The sequence below is a fragment of the Cyanistes caeruleus genome, chromosome 1, assembly GCF_971803275.1.
Source record: "Cyanistes caeruleus chromosome 1, bCyaCae1.hap1.1, whole genome shotgun sequence".
Lineage (NCBI taxonomy): Eukaryota > Metazoa > Chordata > Aves > Passeriformes > Paridae > Cyanistes > Cyanistes caeruleus.
This window is the reverse complement of record NC_141701.1, coordinates 3,657,437-3,678,926: the sequence shown is the minus strand read 5'-3', so window position 1 is coordinate 3,678,926 and position 21,490 is coordinate 3,657,437. Positions and strand designations below refer to the sequence as shown.

General features: G+C 41.6%; 1 protein-coding gene across 23 annotated transcripts in view; it reads right to left on the bottom strand.

The window, feature by feature from the left end:
• The window catches only part of TSNARE1 (t-SNARE domain containing 1), a 449,654-nt gene that overhangs the window by 171,973 nt on the left and 256,191 nt on the right, over positions 1-21,490 (bottom strand). For all 23 annotated transcript variants that reach the window (XR_015283186.1, XM_086877018.1, XM_086877108.1 and 20 more), the window contains one exon: positions 8,246-8,318. Coding sequence is in view for 22 of the 23 variants with exons in the window: in XM_086877018.1 (XP_086733144.1) it covers positions 8,246-8,318 (73 nt within the window). In the remaining variant the exon portion in view is untranslated. The remainder of the gene's footprint in view (positions 1-8,245; positions 8,319-21,490) is intronic.

Sequence of the window (21,490 nt, the reverse complement as noted above, 5' to 3'; positions counted from 1 at the left end):
CACTTTAATAAGCTTAACCCTCTTTTATCGCTACAACTTCTGGCTAAAAATAATCAATATAGCATACTGAGAGGCACAATAAAAAGAAGAAGGAAAAAAAATTGAGTATTTTGGTAATGCATAGAGGTTTCTTTCCTAATTAAAAGCCAAGTTTGGAGGGAAATTGCTTTCAGCGTGAAAATGAATTTTGCCCATTCGAATTGCCATGCACTTGGAAAGTTTTAAGTGAGTGTCATTCCATGAACAAAAGACCCTCAGGCTTAGTGAAGACAGAATTGCGGATGTTAAAGGGAAGGAAAATGATGACAACTCTTCCAGAGCAAAGTTTAAAATGGCTCAGGGTTAGTCATTTGCAAACTTCAGTGTAAACATCAAGTTATAAATTCTGCACACGAGAGGACTTATAAAATAATTGTGCTCATATGTTAAATCCAGACTAAATGGGTCACAGTGGCTTAGACTGGTGCAAGAAAATACAATTTTCAGCGCTGTGAGTCATCAGGAGCTGTGGTTTTTACTTCCAAAAAAAGGCAGATAGAACCTACCTTGCTATCTGATTTTAGCAGAGCTCTAATTCTTCCACACAGCAACACATCACAACCCCCAGAGGAAAGGACTGAGGCACTGAACAACCAGTCAGCACCATTTTCCAGGCAGGCCTGGAAAGAGTATTTAAAGTACCCTAAAATGTCATAACCAGCTCCTCCTGTTGGTTTTCTTCAGCCAACAGCCCAAACCCCTTGGTCTGAATGAATAAAAGTGGCTACAGGGCTGAACACCAGCCTAAATTCACAGCACTTTTTCTCCTGAATGATTTATGCTGTCCTTGAAATGCGTCTTGGAAATGTCAAGTATCTGCTGCATATGGATGTGCTGATAAATGGTACTGCCCTGCCAGAGGTTTGCCATGCCTGCCAGGATACATCTCCCAGGGATTTAAAATTCAAACATTTTCCTGTGTGTATCTCTTGGAAAGCAACATGTCCTGACAGAGAAAAAGGCACCTCCTCTCATCTGCTCAGCGCTAAATGGCAGAGCGCAGGAATATCGTCACTTCGGCATCTGGAAAGAAATTTATTGCTCCTTCTTCCAGAGAAAAGTGGCCTCAAATTCCTGGTGCTTGTCACAGGAGAAGAGCCAGAATAGGAGGAGTGTCCTGAGGGTTCTGGGCCCAGTGACCACTGCCCACTCTCAGTCACCCATACAAGGGGTCCTTAATTCCCATAGATGCTTTCAGATGGCCTGGGATAATCAATCCAAGGCTCTACCTTTAAACCCACAAAATTAGCACATGTGAGGATATTATATCACTGCAACAGACCTGATTAGTTTTATTTTTTTTCCTGATTTCCTTCTTTTCCTGATTAAAAAAAGTTATTTCAACAGGAGGTGCTTTTTGGTGAAGCAATTTATGGGTGTGTCAGACTTCTTTATTCCCCAAAAAAGTCTCTGAAAGTAATTTACAGGGGAAAACAGCTCAAATAGCTTTGAATGGGAAATTCCAGATAGTTGCCTGCAGCACACATTTTCTTTTCATATAATCAGAGAATCATGGAATGGTTTGGGTTGGAAAGGGCCTTAAAATAATCTTGTTGCAACCTCCTGCCATGGGCAGGGACACCTTGTGCTGTTCCAGGTTGTGCCAAGTCCTGTCCAACCTGGCCTTGAACTCTTCCAGGGATGGGGAGTCCATAATTTCTCTGGGCAACCTTTTCCTTGTGATTTATGCTCAACACATCTTTTTTTTTTTTTTTTTTTTTTTTAAATTATGGAAAACATCCAAATTAAAGAAAAATAAAATATGTTTCCTTACATTTACAAACTCAAGAAAAAAGAAGTAAAGATCAAATTTCTCTTTTCCAAATCCAGTTTGTGAATTGAAACAGTTTGGATAAATCCCTTAATTTCATTTGCATGCAGCATTTTTCAGAAGTCTGGTTTTGCCTACAATTAACACTGAACTCACTTTCCATCACACAGCTGAGTTATCAAGTCCTATTGCTGATGAAAGAAGTTTCAATCTGAGTTTGTCACTGGAATAAATAAGGTTGGTAGGGGTGTGGATTCACAGAAATAAATATATTTTATTTCTGATTGCTGTCTTGAAAAGATCATATATTGTACCTACCAAGTAAGGTCACTGCTATTTACAACTTGCTTGACTTCTTTTGCTTCACATGGCTTGTTTGATTTACTTAAACTGCTCAAGCCATGTTTCCCAAACAGTCTGGCAGAGAATTGCACCTCCCAGCAGAAATAAACCACCCACCTGAGCAGCTTCTGCCTTTCTGACATTTACTGCTCAATTGCAGCATTAGCAGAAGCTGAGACTACGGCAGTTCCAACTTCCCAAAAACTGCTTTGGAAAAATTGATGTGAGAAGAATCCTACGGGTGGCAATAAACCTCGTGGAAGGAAGAGCCTTGCTTCTGTACAAAATTAGCTGGCTCATTAACTGTAATTATACCAGCCCAATCACATTATGAGGGTCAAACACAGAAACAAACACAGCAGACAAATCTTTAGGCGTTAGTAAATTTGCAAGCATGGAGTCGCCCATTACTCTGCTCCTTGTAAACCAGCATGTGCTGTCTCACCAACTCTGCCAGCACCAGAGCTAAATGTGAGTCCTCACGCGAGGGATGGCACAGAAATCACACTCACAGGGAGAAGGAGGAGGAGACAAACACAAAAGCTCATGCAATTTTTGTGTTGCTTGTTATCTCAAGTCAAATGAGTCGGTCAGGGATGACAGGAGCCCACACCTGGCTCCAACAACTTTGTCACAGCAGAGGCCACCAAGCAATGCCTCATGAAAGCTGAGGCTGTCCAGCCCTGCCCAGAGAGCTGTTCAGAGGAGGCCACCAGTGCTGCAGCCCAGATGAACAGGGAAAAGTGGCACAAAATACACCAGAGAATCACAGAATGATTTTTCACTGGCACATCACTCTGGGTCTTATCAAGTGTCTGAAAGCAACACAGCCAAGAGAAGATTTCCCAATCATTAGGAACCAATAAGAACATAAACGTACACATTCCCATAACAGCCTCCTCTGAGATCACTTAGGAATCTTAACCAAATGAGAGACTTTGCAGGCCACATTCAGATCAGAGATATTAAAGCTGCTACATTCAGGTATTTGGGGACCATTCTCAAGACGTGTTCATTTTCTGCAGATGCTCCAGCTGAGGCACATAACTCGGGAGGGTTTAGTTAAGGCTCCAGCTGAATGATTTCCCAACTCAGCTTGCAGTCTGACAACAGGCTGTGCCATCCAGGCAGTCAGACTGGAGGAGGATGTGTTGATGGACCCTTCTGAGAGTGTTTACATGTCAAACCAGCCTTCAGGTCAAAAAGGCAACAAAGTAGACTTGATTTCACAAGAAAAAATAAAATAAAAAATAAAATAAAATTAAATTAAAAAATCCCAAACTGAAAAACCCTCCCCATATTCCAAAGCTTCCAAAATGAGCAACCTGTTTGCATTCATGCAAATATCTTTTCCTTCGAAGGAAATTTATGGCTATTGTTGCCATCACCATGTAAAATGTGAAAACATGGCACTTCAGTGAATGGCAGCATCACTCAGGGACTGAACACACTGAGCCCTCAAGAAGTTCCTCCTGACTGAAGGAATCCAGCAGCTGCCATGTCTTTACTTCCTTTTCCGGCTCTCTCAGCTCCAGCCTGACAGACACCAGGCAGAGATGTTTGTAAAGTGAGGCAGCGACGACTTTAGATCACATTAAGAATTTTTTAAACCCAGTTATTTTTACATGTATAAAGTCCAGACTTCAATAGTGAAGTGAAAGCTAAGTAGCACCAACATCCAAGTCTGGATAAGTATTGGTCTAAAAACAAAGTCTGAGGAAATCATAATTGTGACACAGTAGGACATTGATCTGTTCTGAGGAAGCCACCAATTAGAGGGATGGAGCACCTCTCCTAAGAGGAAAGGTTGAGACAATTGGAACTGTCCAAACTGGAAAAGAGAAGGGTTTTTGGTGACCTAATTGTGGCCTTCAAGTACCAGAAACTAAAATAGAGTAGGCTTAGTAGGAAGAAATTCATCCCTGTGAGGGTGGTGAGGCCCTGGTAGAGGTTGTCCAGAGAAGACCCATCCCTGGAAGTGTCCAAGGCCAGGTTGGATGGGGCTTGGAGCAACCTGGGATAGTGGAAGGTGTCCCTGCCCATGGCAGGGGGGTTGGAAGTGGTTGATCTTTAAGGTCCCTTCCAACCCAAATTGTCCTGTGATTCCATGGTTCTTTCTGCCAGAGAGATTTGCTGTGCAAAGATAGATTTGTGTACATTAATTCTGGACAAAGAGGTAGAGAACTGGTGAATTCCTTCCTGTGTTGCTGCTCTTGCAATATTAAAACCATTAGGTGAGCTTGGGATCTTTGCCCCATTTTTGGGAGTTGGGAAGGTTACAGACACACCAAGCTTGGTTGCAAAACTGCTCAAAAGAGTTAAAAATGTGAGGCCTTTAAAAGTGTAAAATGTTTTCAGAACAATGTGGGTCTTTCCTTGTGCCTTTGTGAAATTCAGCTGTAAACAGTGATAGAGGTGGTGGAATTGAATTAGAGCAGTTTAGATAAGGGATGTAGGTTTTGAACGTTATTCTGGCATAACTATTAAGGCTCCATACACAGGTAGCATGGAAAAACAGCTTTTCTAAAACACAGATCATTTCCTTTTGCCATGGGCAAAAAAAAAGAGCACTAACTCCTATTCAGGTCAACTTTATTCTCAGTTACAAGATAAACAGAAGCTTACAAATTGGACAAACATGCACTTGCTTTCATCAGGTTCCAATACAAACATTGGCAGCTGTGCTGTTGACACTTTCTTCAGAGGAAGTGAGGATTTAAGGATTCTCCTCTCCCTAAGACCAGTCACAAAACTGATTCCATGGAAGTTTGCATACATATCCCAGTGCCACAAATCAAAGTAGAAGCTCTCACATATAAAATAGAGATGTTCAGTGTAAAATACTGGGAATGTTTCAGACTGTTGGGAGCTCACAGTTCACTTGAGTGGCCATCTATGAGCATGGAAAGGAGTTATTGTTGCTGTTGCAATAACCTCCAACATAATTTACTTCTCACAGTGCCAAGCCTTGAATCCTTGGACGCATTGACTTCAGAATCCTTCTGCTGCCATGACAATAAAATTTAGTGGAGATGAACCAACCTCTTCTGGCCATCTGGAGATCTTCCCATTTGTACATCAGATCCCCAAAGCTGTCAACGAGGCACACCAGAACCTCCTGGAATATTTATGCCCTGCTGTTTTGTCCTTCCAGTTGATACTGGGGTGGTTGGAATCCCTCATGAGGACCAGAGGTGAGGCTGTTCCTGTCTGTCTCTAGAGGGCCTCATCCACTTTGCCTGTCCTCCTTTTATTCCTGACCCATAAACTTTCCATCAGCTTGTCATCCATCCCCAGTCAGCATCCCATGCACTCCAGCTGCTCTCTCTATAAATAGCAACACTTCCTCCTCATTTTCCTACCCTGCCCATCCTAACAGAGCTCACATCCCTCCAAGGCAACACTTCCACCACATCTCCATGATCCCAACAAAACCAGCCCTGCAACTTCACACAGATCTCTAACGCCTCACGTTTAGTCCTGATCCTTTGTGCTTTTAGCAGTGCTCAGCTCCTGCAGAGGATTTGGGATATTTGTCCATGACGGTGGTGCCTGGTACGCACTTCCCTGCTCACGTCCAGGTCTGAAGGTGACCCTGCTCACACCTCATTTTGGTGACTTTGGGAGCCCTTCCTGCCACACCACCCCATGTCCATTTTAAACAATCCTGTCCTCTGTTCCCACGGGGCTGCTGTGGATTCCTCACCTCCCTCCCCCACCATTACTAAATGTCTCCTAATGTGATGGATCCCAGCAGTCTGCAAATCCACAAACAGGGTCCCACCAAGCCCCAAACACCCACCAACACCATTTCCACAGCCAATTATTGTTTTCTCCTATTGGTGTCCTCCTCCTTGCCCTCTTTCCCCTCAGCCCACGTGATGAAGCTGCACTGGGATGCCTTTGCCGAGAGCTCCTGCAGGATTGTGTTGGGAAGACTCTGCTGATTCCCAGCTAACCCAGGCCATTGGCTTGTTTTGGTTTCAAAGGCTTGGGCTCACTGATGTGGTAATGCATAATTAAATATTTGCATGAAAGAGACGCCACGACCAGGAACTTGGGCTCAGAGTTTGCTTGCAGAAGACGTAAAATAACAGAGATATCCTCTCCCAAGTCTGCATTTTATTTCTTCTCTGCATGACAGAAATCGCTCTGTCCCCTAGGGAGTGTTACCAAAGTGTTCATTAAGGCACAGACCAGACAAACTCTCCACACTTCTCCCCAGCTCAGGTGAACCAAAGAGGGATTTTCTCTGGGAACATTCTTCTGAGGGACTCATCTCATATTCCCTGTTTTTGTATTTTCCCCGTGGTTCCTACACAAGCACACACAGAGCTTTCATTCCACACATGTCAGAGGAATGGACTAAAAAAATAAAATAAAACAAGTGCCAGGAGAGCTGTCTCTTGTCATCATGGAATTTTCATTGTGGGGGTTTCAACATCTCTTGCCTCCTGATTCTTAATCTCCCTTATTTTTGTGTAATTTGAATGTCAAAAGATAAACAGTGAGACCCTTCAGCAATTGGTTGGGAAGATACCTCAATTGCCTGTTAGAATTAAAAGATATTCCTTTAAAAAACTGTTAAAAATATGCTGGAGTGTAAAGGAAGAAGGACAACAACAAAAAAGCCCCACAAAACCTTATTTTTGGCTCAAAGACAAAATGTCCTACTTAGTCTAACAGCTTCTCACAGGGAAGTTAGTACTGGGATGGCTTTTGTGCATGGGTAAAGTCTTAAAATAATAAATATTGCCTCAAGAAAAGGAGTTGTGAGGATCTTGAAGCTAGCTGATGTATGTTGTCATGTCCCTCAAGGCATTAGCATCTGATGTGCTTTTAGAGATGAATCAGGCTCCAAAGCTATCCATGTACAAAAATAAGCTTTCAAGAGAGAAAGAATCAAGCATCAAGAGGAAAAAAAAAAAAAAAAGAAAAAAAAAAGAAAATAAGAAGAAGAAAAAAAGAAAATATACTAAAAAGATGATTTTAAATATTTTTTTTTTTTTGCTGCCCCTGTGAACATGAATGGTGTTTCTCAGAGGTGTAGATAACTCATTTCAGTGTAAAAGGAAACATCTTATGGTAATGGGAATTTGCAGAGATATGAACTTGGTAAAGAAATCCAGAAAAGCAGAGAAGAGTTTCTGCTTTTAAAATCTGCATATGGCTGTCTTAGGACTCCTCCTGCTCCCAGGAGCACCAGTGCAAACTCCATCTGAGCCTTCAGGTGAGAAATATCCCCACAAATCCTGCTGCTCTGTAGTTTAGGTCCCTCAACCAGCCCTTAGGACTATTAGCTCCCAAATTTAGAAGTGGGAAGTTATCTCAGAAGTACCACCTGTTATTATTGTGCACACAAAAACAAGAGAGAGAGAAAAAATCTGATTTTCCTTCACATCATCAGAAAAGAGCAGTGACAAAGGTCAGAGAGGGCTGATCTAAAGTTTCTAATCCTGCTGTTCACAAGACCTAGTGTCTCTCAGCCATGGGCTGCTCCAAAAGATAGGGTTAGGAGTTATTCTCTTTTCCCAGTTTTCTCCATCCAGTTTTTTCCTAGTTATTCAAAGCTGGAGCACAAGAGATCAACTAATGGGCAGGAACGTCAGACTGTATATGAGCACATCTTGATGTCTGGCTTCTGTAAATTTAATTAGATACACCCTGCTATGTGGAATCAAAATTCTATTTGGAAACAAAAAGCTGCTTAATTTTCTCTAATTTCATCAATAATCATAATAATAATTCCCACTACTATTGTTTTTTAATTACAGTTCCAAGTAGAAAGGAAAAATTGGATCCCTTTCCAGTTAATGTTATATATTCTACAGCTTCCTTTTTACAGTCAAAAGGGAATGGATTCATCTCCCTCTGAATTCTATTTTATGCTAAATATACCAGCAAACTGTCCATAACATAGGAACCTTATTGCACAGGGCAGCTTGTCAGATCCAAACAGCTCTGGATGTACAAAATGCTCAGAACACAGGGAAGATAATCTCAGCACCAACAGAGGGCTGCTCATGAGGGACAAGATCACTTTGGGATGGTGGAAGAGGGCAATAAAGGCCATAATTTTCATGGGACACCTACCTATTGTGTCTCCTTGCTCGTGCACCATGGAGGCCAGGTCTTTGATGATCTGGTTCACATCCAACATGTCGCTCTGAAAAGACAGAAATCCTAACATTAACGAGGAATGGGGAATATCCAGGTAGGAAAGGCACGTTCCACAGACCAGCCTGGCAGAAGAAAAACACAAACCCAGAAATCTTCATTGGTGTAAAAGGGAAAGTTATAATGCTCCAGCAGTAAAAAATTCCCTCAGAGCCGTGGTTTGCTGGATCTAAGTCAGCCAGCTGACTCAAGCCTTGTGAGGGGAACAATGGAATGATCAGATTTTATGGTGGCTTTTCAGAATTGTGGAGGACTAAGGAAAAACAACAATAAAAACAACAGCGGCAAACCCTTCTCTTTCTAAAAAAGTTATTGGTGATGCAGGCCATTCATCCCAGACTGTTCTCTCCTACACAGAAAAAGGCCATCTCTCAGCACAGAATCATCTGATGCTATTCATAAACTGGTGGAGAGACAATTGAAAACTCCCTGAATTTCAAATTACCTTATTGGTAGGGCAATAAGGAAAGAGCTGTTTGATGAACAGATTCATTTATATGTTTTCACATAGTAAAAAAAAGAAAAAAAGAAGTAACTACATTCAGCTCTGAAATTTTCTCTGTGAAAACACAGCAAATTACCCATGAGTTTGTTTCCTTCGTTTCTGAGCACTTACAGTATAAAAGAGCAATGTGAGCATATGTCGACATCGTATGACACTGTGCCTTGTAAAAAGAATTAATTTAGCAATAATAGACATAATAATATAGACACTGCTAAATGCACTACCAGTAAGGCAGCATTACCAGAGCAGAAAAAAAAGACATCTAAAAAGGATGTATCTTGGTTTTTTTTTTCATCTGTACAAGTCAGAGAATCACAGAAACACTGAAATGGGCAGGAACCTCTGGAAATTATTTAGCCCAACAGCCTTTCTCAGAGCAGGAAACTAAAGCAGGGTGTTCAGGGCATGGATTTGTCTGCCTCCAAGGATGGAGATGCCACAGATCTGGAAGATCTCTTTGCCTGGCAAACTATAAGTCCATGGAATCCTGTGAGTGTTTGACCATGGCTGGATGACAGGCACCCACCAAATCTGCTTTATCACTCCCCTCCCTAAGTAGACAGGGGACTGGAAATATCATGAAGGGTTCATAAGCTGAGAGAAGGACCAGGAGACTTCACCCTCCAAATATCATCACAGGCAAAACAGACAGATTTTAATTGAATTTATTTCTAAAAGAATCAGAGCAGGATAATGAGAAGTTTTGGAACTGTCTGGACACAATCCTGTGCCTGTGCTCTGGGATGGCTGGAGCAGGGAAATGGGACCAGGTGACCCCACTGTGGTCCCTTCCAGCCTGGCCACTCTGGGATTCTATTTCCATCCCAAAAGATGCAATTGCCTCCACCACATTTTTTAAAGAACTCCATTTCCCTACTAGAAAATTTAGGAAAATGGTGCAAAATGAATCCATGTCCTCCCCTTGAAGTTTGCTATGAGAATATAACTGGCACAACACTTCAACACGTAATGAAATAGAACTGCATCAATTTAAAATGAGGTCTGGGAGTCCCACTGTGAGTGCTAGAATAGACCAAATTGTTGAATAACTGAAGATGTAGGAAAAGTGAAAGATTGAAAAAGCTGTGAGAAATCATAATAAAGCAAAAAAAAACACTGCCCCAGCCAAGGACCGGGTAATGCACCACAAAATGCACTTCATTCCTTCACTCGTCAAGCACAATGAAGCTTTAATTATGGATGGTATTAATTACTAACTTTTAAATACTGCAGAATATTTTGGAAAACAATGAAGTTTAAGTAATTTGAGATTGTATTTGAGCACTGTGATAGTAAATCATTACCAAGAAATAAGGAGAAATTAGGGGTGATTTTTTTTGTGTAGGGAAGTTTTCTGAGCTTTTTGTAAAAATATTTCAAGGGAGAAAGTTAAAGTTCAGCAAAATGTGAAGAACTGAGAATTAACTTTAATGTCTTGCTCTGCTCTTGTTTAACTGATTTTCAGAAGATGGTTAAGGAAAATATAAACAACAACAACAACAAAATAATAATACTAAAAAAGCCCAGAATGCAGATTTGTCTCTCTTGGCTAAATTGTCACTGATGTAATTTTTTATGTTTGTTCCTTGCAATATTAGGACAATCTTTTCTACAGTTAAATCTGCTTTACTTTGTTATGCTTCTTTTCCAGAACTTTAAGTGAAGGTGGCTTAAAACTCATGAATATGTTTCTGCATGTACATTTGGTTAGACATAGTTCACTGCAATATATTGAATTACACACACCCCCAGCCACCCCAAGCATTTCCACTGGAATAAAAGAGATGATACACTGACTTCTTAGAGGACCCTTCCCAGGTAATTTAGCCATGAGGAGCTGGGCTGTCTATATCCTGATCCCCAGATATTCCGTGAGGCAGGGGAGAACGAGAAGGAAAATTCAACGTTGTGCGCGAACGGTGCTGGTTCAGCTTTGCCATTTGTATTCAGGTACATGAAACCAACCATCTGCAGCTGCAGAGTATAGATCCTTTCCATAATGTTGCAATAACACTTAAAATTACTGTTTAGCAAATATGCATCAGTGAGAGCCAGCGCTGAGCTGTGAGGAAGGAAAAACCGCGACTACTGCACTTCAGGAAAAACAAACAGGGGTGAGTTATAAAGCACAGAGCACAAAAGCAATCTGACCCGAAGCCAGAAATCTGTTGAATAATTTAACCTGGCAAGGTGAAGTTTCAAAGTCCTTGATATATGTAAGGAAAACAGAGGAAGAAATAGAAGAAAGAAAAATACCCAGAAATAAAGACCTTCCATAGTGGAATATCCCTTGGAGCTACTCTCCTGCTCCTTCTTGCCAGGTCTGCTCCATCCCCAAGTACCTCTGAACTTTCCAGGTGCCAGAGTTTGTTAGGAAAATCAGATTGCCTTTGGTTTCCCATGCTTGCACACACTTTGCAGAATTCACAATGAAATACAGCTCCTCCTAAATCTCTGACTCCACAGAACCCAGGAGTGCAGCAGACACCACCATTCCCAAAATTCTGTTTCCCTGACAGTTAACGATGCTGGGGCTCCCTGGGTTTTAATTAACACCAGCCTTTCCTGTCTGGCAGCAATTCATTCACTATATTCTGCAGCAAGAGGGAGACAGGTTTAAACTGTTCTGTATAAATCCTCTTTTCTTTTCTTTTTTTTTCCCCCCAAAAAAGGAGAAATCCATTCAGATTAGTAGACAGGATTTAATATCACCCATTCTGGAACAAAAAGAATTAAACTAGTCAACAATAAAATGAAATGGCAGTACCTAAAGATGACCAAAAATGCAGAGAAGTGACAGATGAGAAAACCAGAGACGCAAAAGAATTTGAGGCCATTAAGTTCCAGGGGATTAACTCCCACTAGGGGAAATTAGTTTGGGAAGTTTTTAACAGAAAGTACGAGGTTAAAATGACAGGACTATTTGAGTCACTTAACCTGACTCAATAAATGAATAATGTCACTGCACAGTGCTGAGATTTTGGGACAAAAATTGAATTTCCAAGTCTGAGACAAAAGTGGTTGGAAATATGATTTTTGCAGATAAACCAGAAATTTAAATTTCCCAATTTTTTCTTTAACAAGATAAAGATTTCAACACTTTTGAAATTAATTTGTGAGCAAGTCAGGTTATAAAATCCAGACATTGTCACCAATGTGGGAACAAGAAATCCCACATTTCCCCACAGAATGAACATTACTGAAGCATTTGCAAGACAGAAAATAAGCAAACCTCTTTTCTCTTCCACTCTCATGCTTTGTAGGGTGAAGATTTATTCACACTGAAAGCTTCCAACATATCCCTGACCTTAATGATATCCTAAAGACATTGTTGTATTCCTGCCATGGGAAGAGAGTGAAATAAACTGGAGAAGGGAACATGTTCTCCTCAGAAGGACACAACAAATTTGTGTAGTCAATAATTCCTCCCTCACATGGAGCCAGATCCCAGCCTCCTCTATCAGTGTCAGCTCAGGTCCTCAAGGGAAGAGTCACACTCATTTCTAGGAATGTTTGACTTAGGTTTGTATAAAAATGGGATCAAAACTATCAGTGGTCTATCCTATTTAGCACGTGTGCTTTTGTGTTTACTCACAAACCAGCCATCCATTTTTTTAGAGGACTATAAATTAGCATTTAAATTAATTGCTGCCTCAATATTCAGGAGCTGCTGAGTTTTTACAAGCTAGGTCACATTCTGACCCGTCATCTACACTGCAGCAAGCAGCCAGGAGAGCTATAAAATAAACCTCAAGGAGATCCTGAAAGATGTCCTGTAAGGCCCATGTGTGCATTTCTGCATACAGAAGCACTCCAAAACTCATTAAACTAAAACAAACCCCTTGTGCTCGTTACCTTTGGGGGGAAAAAGTAAAGAAACAAGAAAAAAAAAAAAAAATTAACCAGCAGCCCTTTTATAGTGTCTGTGATGTTTTACCAAAGAGATGATGAGATGTTCCTTGTGTGTGGTCGTGTCTGCAACAGCTGTGGGGCATCTCCCACCCTGTGGCCCACCATGTGTGGACATGGGAAGACAAATCAGAGCATGGTGTTTGTCTGACCTTATTCCTTTCTGAGAGACAGGGTGAGGAAAGGAAAAGGAAAAAAAATAATATAAAACGTGAGCAAGCTTCTGATGCAAGATAGGCAGAAACTAAATCTTGCTGCAACAGCCTTTCAACAAATATTTTTCTCTTGTCTATGGCTGGGGAGAAAAAAATGACATTCAATAAATCAACCTGATTCAGCCTAAGCAACAACAGACCAGCAGAAAATTGTTTTGAGGGCAGAAGCCATCCAGAACAGCAATTACAGACTGAGTTAGGTCTCCTCTGGGACTCAACAAGAGCCAGAGTGTGGAGTTTCTCTCTCTCCCTCTCTTGCCTGTGCACATTTCCTCTCTCTTTTGCTGTCTTAGAGGTCTGTGTCATCTCAGGGAGTGTAGGACTGTGCTGCATAATTAAAGTAGTCATGTCGAGCTTTGGGATGCCAGTCCAGCACCTACCTGGGGACACCAGTTTGGGAAACACATCAGGAAGGGGGTTCCTGTCCACCAAATCCAAATGGAGAGGCTGCGGGAGGTGAGACGCCTCGAGCTCATCAGAGAGAGCTGAGGCCACTGCAGAGGGCACCTCAAGAGGGATGAGAACAGAGATCCTGCAAGCTGCCAGCTGGTGTTCTGCTCATTCTGCCCCTGGCTGGATGTCACACACCCACCAAAGCTTCTCTGTCACTCCTCTCCTCAGCTGGATAGCGGGGAGGAAATATAACAAAAGGCTTTTGGGGTGAGGTAAGGACAGGGAGAAATCAGTCATCAGTTACTGTCATGGGTAAAATAGACTTGATTCTGGTAAATCAGTTTCATTTGTTACCAATCAAAATGAGAGTAGGGTAATGAAAAATAAAACCAAATCTTAAAACACTTCTCCCCAAACTTCCCTTCTTCATGGACTTCACTTCCATGTTCTCTCCCTCCTCCACTGCTGTGGCACAGGGGAATAGGGAACAGGGGCTGTGGTCAGTTTATTGCACATTTCTTACTTCCCCAGCTCCCCTGTGGGGTCCCTTTCAAGGCACAGAGTCCCCCACAAACTCCTCTCACCTGGGCCCTTCCCACGGGCTGCAGTTCTTCGAGTGGCTCCCCCACAGGAGCACAAATCCTGCCAGTTGTATTATCATGGAATCAGAACCATGAAATCACAAAATGGTTTGGGTTGAAGGGACCTTGAAGATCATCCAGTTCCAGTTTTCTGCCATGGGCAGGGACACTTTCCACTATCCCAGGTTGCTCCAAGCCCCATCCAACCTGGCCTTGGACACTTCCAGGGATGGGGCAGCCACAGCTTCTCTGGGAAACCTGTGCCAGGGCCTCAGCATCCTCACAGGGAAGAATTTCCTCCTAATATCCAATCTAAATGTGCCTTCTACTGGTTTAAAGTCATTTCCCCTTGTCAATGTTGTCTAAGGGAAATACAATAACACAAACATAGGAAGAAGTAGTTTGCTCTTTTAAAAACTCTTTGGATCTGGAAATGGGAGAGGTGTTAATGGAGGAGGTCATCAATACTTCTGTTTTTATGTAGATATCCTCACTTTATATTTGGGAAATATAATAAAGCATCAAAGACCACTTAAAGCATTCTTTTCACCAACTTAGATTCTGATCTTCAAATTAATTAACACCCCAAATTTCATTTAAATTCATCCATTTGTAAAGGTCTGTGAATTCCTGTATGTATGTACCTGTGGGTGTTTTTACAGGCACATAAACACATGTATTCTCATGTACCACAAATACTCCCACCTGTATAAACAGCCACTGTATACAGACAGACACTAATAATTTTATGATTAACTTGCCCTGAACATACACCAGGTGTTAAATGAACATTTGAGGCTTAGCAGATTGCAGGGATATAAACATAGCCTATTTCTATCTACAGTAGCAGAAAACAGACCTTAAATCTTGGGCTTCTTTTTCCTGGCTAAACACTCTGGTGTAAAATAAGCACAAACACTGATATGAGCTGATAACAGGCAAGTAAACAAAAAAGAAAAGAAGAATTTGTTTTCCTTGCATAGTTTTAATCAAAAAATAAAAATTATTTTAAATAATTTTAAAATAATTAATTTAAAATAAATTAATTAAAAAATAATTAATTAAAAAAATAAATTTAAATAATTTTAAAAAAATGGTGTGTTGATTCCATTTTGTCCTCAAGTTAATGCTATGATAGTTTTGATATCAGGGAGAGCAGGACTGATGTGAGCAGGAAGGGGTCACATCCGAAAACTGAGATGCAGCAGTTGTGTCATCATGAAATCAGAATGATAAAGCCACAGAAGAGTTTGGGTTTGAAGGGACCTTCAAGGCCACCCAGTTCCAACCCCTGCCGTGGGCAGGGACACCTTCCACTGGAGCAGGCTGCTCCAAGCCCCATCCAACCTGGCCTTGGACACTCCAGAGCTGGAATCACTGCTCCAGATGGGGCTTCACAAGTGTGGAGAAGAGGGACAGAGGCAAATAGAAAACAAAAAAAATATGCTACAAACTCGAGGTGCAGAGCAAGTGGAGAATGTTTCCAAAATCACCCATTATGGAGATGAGCATGGGAATTTACATATTTTGCAGTCCCCTGCCCTTCCTTCATCCCCATCACTCTCCTCTTCCACCAGACACTCATAGAGTCAACAAAGAGTGAAACAGGAAGGGAGATCCACAAACTCAGGAAATGAAGAGGGAAGTGACTTCATTACTCTCCAGAGTGAACATCAGCTCTGCTCTCCAAATGGGAAGGTGCTGCAATTTTATTTCTCTTTACTCCTGTACCTTGTTAGCACTGCTGGAACAAGACTCTGGGATGTTAAAATGCATATTTGGAAGCAATAACCCTGAGCAACCTGATCCATGGCAGTGGGGTTGGAACTGGGTGGTCTTTGAGGTCCCAACACAAACAAATCTGTGATTCTTTGATTTATTTTCTTTTACAAAAGAAAGTTTCTGCACCCACACTACAAATCCAAACTTTTGCTCTCCTACAGCCAAGATTCTATCTACTTCACCACTAAAGAAAGATTAATATCCTTGCTTTTCCAACAAACCCTTGGGCTGGATATGAAAGAGACTCACAGATCAGAAATATTGCTTCTGTTTTCTGATATGCTAGAAAGGTTTTTGTGGGATTTTCTGCCTTCTCACCTTTCCCAGCTCCCTGGAGTTGAATTAAGGAGTTCCTTCTGAGTTAATTCACATATGTGTATAGGCTAATCAAATGGCACAAAAGTAATTACATGAAGGACCCCAAACGAACAGAGATAATGAAATGTCTGACATTGTGGCCTTTGTAGACCAGGAATAAAAAGACTCAGTGAAGATGAAGGTTGTCCCAGTAGAGGATACCCATTTGCATTTCAAACACAGATTGTAGCTTAGGGTTTGTGAAATTTGCTGGCCAGACACTGAAAGCAAAAATTAAATACAATAAAAAAGGTAAACACAAAATCCATGCAAACCAGAGCAAAATTGTCCACCAGCAAAAATCCACAGCCTTGTCCAAGAAAAGGCTTTTATGAGCAACAGATCCCTTTTCTTTTTGCAAGAGCTGGGCAATAACCACAGTGATTTGATGCAATTGTCACGGAGTGTTTCATGTGGTGGGTACCTGTCCAACAGGAACTAATACTGTCTGTATTGCACATTTATTTTGCTTTCCAACAGCTCCAAGGAGCCATTGGTCTCTACAGCAGCAAACCGCAAAAAGTGAGATATACGAGTTCTTCCAGCAACCAATAAAAATAAGTTATTTTTATATGCAACAAAAAATGCTCGTTGGTGACACTTAGTCTTTTTAAAATAAGAAAATAAAATGCCTTTAATATTTACAGCTCCACTTTTTTTTCAGCTGCTCAGAAGAAGGTCTCCTGAGTACCAAGTCACCAAAGATATGGAAATCCGTCAGCAAACTCCAAACTCAGTTTGCTCCATGCTGACTTTTCCTTCAGCATCTCCTGCTTCCTGCCCCAGGCTGCAATGTATAAACTAATAGCAGAAGTGAGGGAAGTAGTTGTAATCTATCACCATGACTGATACCAGCCCCAGGAAAGGCAGTTTATTGCAGGTGGTATGTTATCTTCAAAAATAGAAACCGTGCAAAGATTATGACAAAAAAACTTCAACACTTTCTACACTTTGTTTGCAGCACTATTAATTCTCCACTCTGGATTTATTTCCATGAGGGTCATGTAGCCAGAAAAAAAATACAATGGAGGAATTCATTTTCTTTTTAGGAGTGTTCTGGGAAGCCAAGCAATTAGAGCAATCTTAAGCTGTCATGTGTTATCAATTGCTGCTCAATTATTTTACTTAAATAAAATACTGATTGCAGAGTCTAATCTGCAGCTATCAACAGAGTGATTAATTTAGGTGCACTATTTATTATTGAAAAATTAAAAAAGAACATCTAACTTTAAGTGAAAGGAAAAAGACAAAGGGACAAGGGAAATACACAGCATCTCTTTACAACTCACTGCTATGCTGCCAATTCTCTGTTTAGAAATGGCTGAAGCTGCTGTATCCTCTACAGAGTTTGGAGACAGCTCAGTCCCCACTTCAAATGGAGTTCATGGGTTTGGTGAAAGAGAGGAAGGGAGTCACTATCTCATACAGAGGGCACTGAAGGTTGGAATCATAAAATCAATGAAGAGTTTGGGCTGGAGGAGACCTTACAGACCATCTGGTTGCAACTTCCTGCCATGGGCAGGGCACCTAGACCAGGTTAATCAAAGCCCAGTCCAGGCTGACCCTGAGCACCTCCATGGATTGAGCATTCACAGCTTCTCTGGACAACCTCTTACAACACCTCACCACTCTTGTAGGAAGGAATTTCCTCCTAATATGTAAACTAAACCTACTCTCCTTCAGCTCAAGGCCTTACCCCTTGTCCTGTCACTCCATCCCTTGTCCAAAGTCCCTCTCCAGCTCTCTTGGAGTCTGTTTAGGCTCTGGAAGGGACTCTGAGCTCTCCCTGAAGCCTTCTCTTCCCCAGGATGAACACCTCCAGCTCTCCCAGCCTGGCTCCATGTGGATGCTAACTCTGAAACAGAGAGATGTAGAAGTTGCAGGCCGCATAGCTTCTCAGTCTTGCCTGAGAAGGTGGCCTGGGAAATTCACAAGGAGGATTCAAAACAATCCTCAGGGACAGAAAACAGCCTTGCAGGTGCTGTTTGTCTGTCCCTTGTTTTCTTTGCAGGAGAAGGTTGAGGGGTGTGTGCCCCACTGACCAATGATGGTAGTAGTTTGCTAACCAATAGAGTTTCCTTTCTGTACTTTCCACATATCGGTCTATAAAGAGACCTGAAGTAACAAACTAAGAGAAATTCTCCTAATCGACTCATAGAGAGTCTGTGTCGTTCTTCCCAGCCGTTCCTAATACAGCAACAGCTCCAGAGCAGTTCTCCAGCCTTTGATCAGCTTATTGGCCTCCTCTGGACTTGTTTGAAGAGTTCAACATCTCTCTAGTGTTGGGGCTCCCAGAGCACTTGTTCTCTTCAGGAGACTGAAGAGGCCCAGACAAAAAAAGGGGTATGGCTGTTGAGGCCATCAAGTGCTCCACACAGCACCAGCTCCATGAGTAATTCCACACCCAAGGTCTGCCCAAGGTTCACCTTCTCCTCAATGGTACAAATTGGGAAAAAACAAGATGCACGTTCCATTCAACTTAAAAAAAGCCTCTCTGCCCTACATTTCCCTGTTCATTTCAAAGCCAAATGCTGTGGTCTTTGTAGGCTCTTCCAGATTTTGGCTCTGTAGACTGCAGATTTTGCTGTTGACACTTTTCTTACATATTTTCAGTCAAAAATGCAGGTTACCTATGAGGCACAAATGCTAAGTTGAGCTATCTGAGGGCAAATTAATTACAACTGCAGATAAAAGGCTCAGAAAAGAAAGGTTGATGGGTATCACTTCCTGCAAGTTGACTCTCCCAAACACCCTCACATGGTTTTATTCTCCATTCTATACAACAGAAACTATTTTAAAAATATCCATTATATCCAAAATGATTCATCTCATTGCTCAAGGATTTTTTTCTTAATGTTTAATTTATTTCTCTCTGTCCTTAGTTACTACTTGGTCATTTGTTACTACCTTCAGCCTTAATATTTTAAATTATTCTTCCCTTTTTTCAGTGCTATTACACATCAAGTATTTCTACACAGTCATCATGGCTCAACTAATCACTGCTGCACTTTCTGAGCCTGCAATTGGTAAATTCCTGTAATCTCTCTTCATAAATTATACTTAATACTTCTTCCTCATTTATTTCCTTCTGGATCACCTCCAAATTTCTAATAGAAAAAGCAGGCCAAAATGCTCTCATTTCTCACACACCTTCTTATCATATAAAAGGTGCCAATGTCTAAGGCAGACACTAAAGGCTGTGTGACAGTTCACTTCATTTTCCAATTGTCTGTGCTCAGTATCCAGTTGAAAATTTCCAATTTCTGGTTAAAAGTACCCAGCAGGTCCAGTGGCTCAGCCTCTTTAGTTGGCTCACTCACCAGTTGTGTCAGGAATTTATCTTCTGCACACTCCAGGAACATCCTGGACTGTTTCCTCTTTGCTGTGTTGTATTTCCAGCAGACAGCTGGTTAAATTGAATTCCTCCACGGGAACAAAGGCCAGCCATCATGAGGCTTCTCCAGGGTACTTCTAGAGCAATTTATCCATCTCTTCATCCTGGCTGGGTGGTCCATAACAGACTCCCATCAGGATTTCTGCTTTGCTGGCCTTCCCCATTATCCTGACCCATAAACACTCAGCCCTACTGTCACAAGGGTTGGCCCCACTGTCTCTCCTCCCTTGCTGTCCCTTCTGAAGAGTTTACAGCGATGCACTGCAGCACTCTGGCTGTGTGAGTCATCCCATCCCATTTCCAGTCACAGTTTCCCATTGGCACAATGGCTCCTCCTGTTTGTTGCTCATGCTGTGGACATCAGAGCTCTCATGTTTGCAGAAACAGTGCAATTCCAGCTGGTGTCTGCCACCCCAAATCCAGAAATCTTGTGTTTGTTCTCAGACCAAAATTGTGGTTTGCAGTTCCATCCGGTAATTAAAATTACGGCTCTGAACAACAAGCAGCTCACTCTCTGATCAAAGGAGATATAATTCAAACAATTAATCATTCATTTTACTTTGACAGTTCTGCTTATGTGTCACTGGCAGATGGGGGCAATGCTCTCAGAGAACAAAGTCTGGGTCGTTTTAATCTCTAGAGGAAGGAGGAATTATTTATAGTGTAGAATTGGTGAATTACATGTTGATGTCTTCTATGTGTACTGCCCAGCAAATTGCCCTGGCTCACTTCAGAGTCACTGGGGAGCCAACACTGGGATTGTGGAGCTCAGATTAAGGGTCAGGTATTTTCAAACTGTCTGGGACTCATAAATACTAAGGTGAAATTTTTAGAGAATTAGTGAGACAACCTTAGAGCATGAAAATTCACGGGAAATCAGAAAACTGTCTGAGCAGTGGAAAATCCAAAAGTCTGGGAATTAGAAGCCAGATATCTTAATGCCAGCCCTGTGTAGCCCCAGTTGTACAGATGATGGGGGAAATAATCCAATATATGATTTGTTGTTGCACAAAACACCGCAGGAGAATGAGCAGCAAGAAGTGTCCATTTGTCAAAAGTTACCTGGTACCTTTCTAGGACAGGGTAACACCTGAGGAGGAAGAAAAGCAGCAGATGACAAATACACAAGTACAGCAAACAAAGTCTAGATGAAAATACTGTAAAACTGGCTCATTAATCATACTTTAACAGTATTTTTTCATCAGTAAATTCTCTTTGGTAATGGACTGGAAGGATGTACAGGAAGGATCTCAACATCATAAAGTTCAACAAGGACAAATACAAGGCTCTGCTCCCAGACTGGGACAATCCCCAGAATCTGAACAGACTGGGAGATGGGATGGGAGCTGTCTTGCAGAGGAGGTGGGAATAGCTGGTGGATGAAATTTGGCATGAGCTGGCCATGTGCACTTGAAGCCCAGAAAGCCACCTGTGTCTGAGGCTGCATCAAAACCAGAGTGGGCAGCAGGTGAGGGAGGGGAGTTTATGATACCCTGAGTTTGTGTGGTTTTCTTGGATCCACTACTAACCAATACTTTTCAGAAGTGGTTTAAGTGATGGCATAGAAAGGACAGTTCATAAATAAGAAATGTCTTAAGCCTGCCAGAGAGAGATGGTTAGAATTCAAAGGGATCTTGTTAAAATGGGGAAACACTGTAAAGAAAAAAAGGGTGAAGCCACATAATGAAAATACAAAGTGCTACAGTTAGACATAAAGAATAATAGGCAATTTACTGAGCAGAAGTCCTCAAAGAGAACATAAACATAAAGAGAAGATAAACAAATAAGCAAAGGTGCTGAGGGGTTCTGAGGACTTGTGAGATAAAATATTGTGTCCAATTTTGAACAACAAATCTCAGGGGGACCACCTGGAGAGAGACAGCTCAGAGAAAAGCCATGGGAATGATCAAAAGCGTTAGAAACACAGGCTGATAGGGAAAATAGGAATTAGTGTGTTTTTCAATGTAGAAAAAGCAGGATGTGTGGGGTTGGAGAGGTGGGGGGGACACAACAGATGTGATAATG